General features: G+C 55.1%; 1 protein-coding gene across 1 annotated transcript in view; it reads right to left on the bottom strand.

The window, feature by feature from the left end:
- Window positions 1-5288, bottom strand: part of Clip2 (CAP-GLY domain containing linker protein 2) — a 42199-nt gene that overhangs the window by 18761 nt on the left and 18150 nt on the right. The window contains exons 4-6 of the mRNA XM_013033170.1: window positions 5177-5287; window positions 1314-1438; window positions 274-487 (exon numbers count right to left, since the gene is read on the bottom strand). Coding sequence (XP_012888624.1) covers window positions 274-487; window positions 1314-1438; window positions 5177-5287 — 450 coding nt within the window. The remainder of the gene's footprint in view (window positions 1-273; window positions 488-1313; window positions 1439-5176; window position 5288) is intronic.

The raw sequence follows: 5288 nt of genomic DNA, 5'->3' as shown, positions 1-5288 counted from the left end.
AAGCCCGAAGTGGCGCTGTGGCTCAAGTGGTAGAGCGCTAGCCTTGAGCTGAAGAGCTGAGGGACAGCGCCCAGGCCCAGAGTTCAGGCCCCACGACCCGACCAAAAAAAAAAAAAAAGAAAGAAAAAGAGACTCAGGGACGGTGCGCAGGCCCTGAATTCAAGCCCCAGGAACAGCAAAAATAAAATTAAAAAAACAACCCTGAACTGAGCGAAGGAAAGAGGCAGAACTGAGGACAGCCCGCGTGGCCGGGGCCCCCAGCCCCTTGCTCACCAGACCACTGCGGCTGGGCCGGCCTCCGACGGAGGAGGCCACGGAGCTGACAGAGCTGATGGAGGAGCTGCTGGGGCTGTGGGTGAGCGCCGAGACGCCCATGGCCATGCGCTTGGTCTTCTTGGCCTTGGCAGGGCTGGTGGAGGGGAAGCCGATGCGAATCACCTTATGGATAGGCGCGAAGAGACCAAACTTGGGTGGACACTGGAAGTACCTGAGGAAGCCAGAGAGACCCCGCTGCCAATGTGGCCTGGAGCACCCCTGTGGCCCCGCTGCTCAGACCCCATCATTCTCAGAAGGAGGGGAGAACCTTCCAGAGGATGGGTGGGGTTCCGCGGGAAGGCAACAGAGCTGGGAAGAGCCTGAAGATCTGCAGCTGGCACCAGCCACTGGGGACAATTCAGAGAGGGGTGAGGCTGAGGCACTGATTAAGTGCCACACAGCCAGCCCCTCCCACCCCCGGCCATGCAGAACCCCCAGACACACACAGGGACAGCCAGACTGTGGCCACACCGGGTCTGCCCAGAGCCAAGCAACTCCACTGCTCCCCAAAGCCGTCTGCCCCACATCCTGAGAGGGGAGGGAGGCGGGGACCGGGAAGACTGTTGTCATGGAAACCCAGGCTCTGCTCAGCTCAGGCTCTACTTATGGGCTGCAAAGCCTGGCACTTGCTGAGCTCACTGCCCACGGCCACGATGATGCAAGGTGCCTGTCCCCATCTCGTGCTCCAGGCAGCCTCAGCCCCTTTTCTGCCTTGATTTCCTTGTGTCAGAGATGGCAGGACACAGGCAGCCCTTTTGTGCTTTGAGGGGCCACCTTGAGCTGCGGGTGGGCATGGCCAGATGGTGTTACCGGGCACTGCGGCCTCCCTCAGCCACGTCCACACGGAGCCGGCACTGAGTGACTGGATGACTGTAAGCAGTGACTCCTGTCTGCCTCTGGCCATCAGCGTATGCCCGGCTGTGGTGGATGCTCGAAGGGGAGCCCCCATTGAGGACCAACACCCCCTTCCCCTCCCCTCATCCCTGCAGCTGCTGTACCTGGTGCCCGCCACTGCGCCATCGTTCTTCCCCAGGGGCTCGTCCAGCTCGACGCCGCACCACTCACCCTTGGCAAAGTCAGTCTCCCCCACGTACCGCACCACGCCCGTCTTCGTCCCGCCAACCTGCACCATGGGGAGAAACTCAGCCCAGAGCTCATAGGGGTACAGGATGGAGATGGCTTCTCCCCCCTCCCGCCCAGCTCAGCTCACAGGGCATGCGGACAGGCGAAGAAGGGGGACCTCAAGAATGGTTGGAAGGGCCCCAGCACCTCCCAGGCCTGTGCCATACTGGGAGGTGACTGGGATCAGCGTTGGAACTCTGCCTCTTAAAAGCTGTGTGAGCTTACCAAGTTTCCTGCCCTCTCTGAGCCCCAGTGCCTTCACCCACCAAAATCATCTGTGAGAATTTAGTAGTGTGCTCCTCGGGAGGCTGAGACCCACACAACCCAGTGTACATATCTGTGGGTTCTGTGTGACGTGGTGGGTAACGCACATGCTGATTCGTTCAAGGTGCAATCTGGGGCAGGCTGCCAAGAACCAAAATGATTCTGTCAGACAGAACAGCACAACCCCGCCCCTCAGAACCCAGCCAGGCAGGCGCCCTACCACCGGTGCCCATCCCCAGCACTTTTCTTTTTGTACTGGTACTGGGGCTTGAACTTAAGGCCTCCCACTTTTTGCTTAGCTTCTTATTCAAAGCTGGCGCTCTACCACTTGTGCCACAGATCCCCTTCCAACTTTTTGCTGGTTAACTGGAGGTAGGAGTTTCACACCCAGGTGGCAGTGGCTCATGCCTATAATCCTCGCTACTCAGGAGGCTGGGATCTGAGGATCAAGGTTATAAGTCAGCCCGTGAGATACTTAGCCCCAATTAACCACTCAAAGACCGAAAGCAAAGCTGTGGCTCAAAGTGGTAGAGCACTAGCCTTGAGTGAAAGAGCTCAAGGACAGAGCCCAGGCACTGAGTTCAAGCCCCACAACCAAAAACAAAAAATAAAACAACAAAAAAAAAGTCTCACCATTTTGTCTGCCTGGGCTGGCCTCAAATCATGATCCTCAGATTCCACCTGAGTAACTAGGATTACAAGTGTGACCCACTGGTGTCTGGCTTATGCCCTTATTCTTAAGGGGTTTTGTCAGTTGTGTGGCTTGAACTCAAGGCCTAGGTGATGTCCTTGAGCTCTTTTGTACTTTGGGGTGGTTAACTGGAGATAAGAGTCTCATGGCGGGGGGCTGGGAAGGTGGCTCAGTGGTAGAGCGCTTGCCTTACATGTATGAGGCCCTGGGTTCGATTCCTCAGCACCAAATAAGCAGAAAAAGCCAGAAGTGGCACTGTGGCTCAAGTGGTAGAGCACTAGCCTTGAGCTGAAGAGCTGAGGGACAGCGCCCAGGCCCAGAGCTCAGGTCCACAACTGACCAAAAAAAAAAAAAAAAAGTCTCATGGGAACTTTTCTGCCCAGGCTGGGCTCGATCCTGAGTAGCTGGGATTACAGGTGTGAGCACTGGGCACCTGGCTTTCTTGAGGAGTTTTGCCGGGCCTCTTTATTTGAGAGGCTCCCTCTGTGTGTCCAAAGCTTTAGTGTTACTGTTGAGAGACCTTTAAAGCCACTTAGAATCCTGCCCTGTGTCCAGCCAGGACCTGTAGCAACGGGCCTGTGTCTCCATGTGCTGCACCCTTCCCCTTGTCTCAGGTGCTGCAGGCCCCAAGTTCAAATCCCAAAACAAACTCCAAAGACAGTAATAGAGCTCTTTCGTCTCTTTCCATCTGTCTTCGTCTTCAACGTTCTCAGATTTCCTTCATTTTATCTTCTAACACTTCTTATTTCTGCAGTCACACTTTACTTCCCAGAGTCTTGTGGCATGATGAATATTCATGCACATATGAATATTCATGGCATGGTCTCCATGAATATTCATGATCGTCTATTCAAGGATCTTAGGAGACCAGGGTCCATCCCCAACCCCGGCCTGCAGGGTGGTCGCCAGCCAAAGGTGGACAGGGGCAGAGATGTGATGGAGGTGACTTTGTGATTTTTCTCCTGTTTCTGGCCTGGCATGGGCCCCACTTCCAGGGACCCCATGAGGCTGGCACAGGCTGAGCCTGTCCAAGATGACTGACAAGGGCGTTTCTGTCTCCCGATTCCAGCTCTGAGCATGGCTTTGGTGCATTTCCAGCTCTGCTGTTGCTGCTGTCTCTTCTGTTCTTTGTCCTTGAGGATTTAAAGTCTTTTTTTTTTTTTTTAAATCTCACCCAATGGTTCATGCCTATAATCCCAGCTACTCAAGTTGCTGAGAGCTGAGAATTGTGATTTGAAGCCAGCCTAGGAAGAAACGTCCATGAGGTTTTATCTCCAATTAACCAGAAAAAAAAAAAGCTATGCATTGGTGGCTCATGCCTGTAATCCTAGCTACTCAGAAGGCTAAGATCTGAGGATCACGCTTTGAAGCCAGCCCAAGTAGGAAAGTCCAGGAGACTCTCATCTCCAATAAACTACGGAGAAAAAGCTGGAAGTAGTGCTGTAGCTCAAGTGGTAGAGCGCTAGCCTTGAGCACAGAGAGGCTAAGGGAGGCAAAGAGAACCCAGGCCCTGAGTTCAAGGACCAGCAAAATAAATAAATACATAAAAAAATTTAAACACCACGGTTCAAGTGATAGACATGTCTTGAGTGGAGAAGGTGAGGACTGTGTGGTGGTGGGACATGGCCAGGGTTTTAGGGCGTGTCTGTGTGATGGGTATGGTTCATATAGTAGGGGCGTGGCTCAAATGGCAGGTGTTATAGCTCAGAGGTAGGCCAGCCCAATACAAAAGCAGAAGACCCTACGTGAAGACTTATCTATTAGGAAGGAGAGGGAAGTGAAGCCCCTGGGCCCAGATGGGCCTTTCAAGGGATTTTAGCTAAAAGAGGGACAAAGAGCCAATAGCCTGAACTGAGATCATCCGACCTCCACCTTCTGTGTGGCTGGAATTACAGACGTGTACTCTCATGCTCAGCCTCTAGACATCTCACCACTGGCTTTATATAATCTTATAAAGTGTGAAGACCAGCCCCATTTCACGGGTGGGAAACAGAAGCTCTGCACTGTCTGAAGTCACACTCCTGAGGGCTGGGCACTCGCCCCCTGAGGTATCATCCCCACGGTGAACCTGCCTGGCACCTGGCACACAGCTCAGCCTCATGCTTGCAGACTACAGCAAAGGGAAATCTAGAGATGGCCAAAACCTTCCCCTCGCAGAGGCCGACTGTCGGCCACCCCCAGGACAGCAGTGAGGGACCTGGTGTGTAGACCTGCCTACTAGGGCAGGGAACCCAGGTCGGGCTGCTGGCCTCCAAGCTGTCTGAGGGGCTTTCGCTCCACCAATGGGTGCATCCTCTGCTGACAGATACTTTAGTCAGGAGGTGCGGCCTTGAGGTGATTGGATCATGGAGCTCTGACTGCACCAATGGGTTCATCCGCTGATGATGTCATAGCTGAGTGGGCTATCAGAGGTCTTGAGAAGTGATTGGACCATGGGAGCTGACTCCACCAATGGGCTCATCCATAGCTGAGTGGGCAGTCTGGAGGTGGGGCCTGATTGGAGGAAGCGGTGGAGGGGCGGAGCTTCGAGGCATTTCTCACCTCTCCTCCCAGGGGGGCCCTTTCCTCTCTGCTTCCTGGTCGCCAGGAGGAGAGCAGCTCATGGCGCTCAGGCTGGGAGCCGTGGAGGCAGAAGACCAAAGCCTGAAGCCATGAGCCAAATAAACCTGCCTTCCTCTATGCTGCTTCCCAGGGAGAAAAGACCGAACGCAGACGGGCAGATGGGGAAAAGGGAGGGCGGGCGGGCAGGCGGGAGGGTGAATGGGAGGAGGGGAGGGCGCTCACCAGCACGCGGTCCCCCAGCCGCAGGTCCTTGTCGCCCCGCTTCACCGAGCCGCTGTCGGACAGGTTGGAGCCGGACTCGTTGCCGGCCTTGCCGGAGCCCAGCACGGCGTCG

The sequence above is a fragment of the Dipodomys ordii genome, unplaced genomic scaffold (assembly GCF_000151885.1).
Source record: "Dipodomys ordii isolate 6190 unplaced genomic scaffold, Dord_2.0 Scaffold164, whole genome shotgun sequence".
NCBI classification, from domain to species: Eukaryota; Metazoa; Chordata; class Mammalia; order Rodentia; family Heteromyidae; genus Dipodomys; species Dipodomys ordii.
This window is presented reverse-complemented; position numbering and strand designations above follow the sequence as displayed.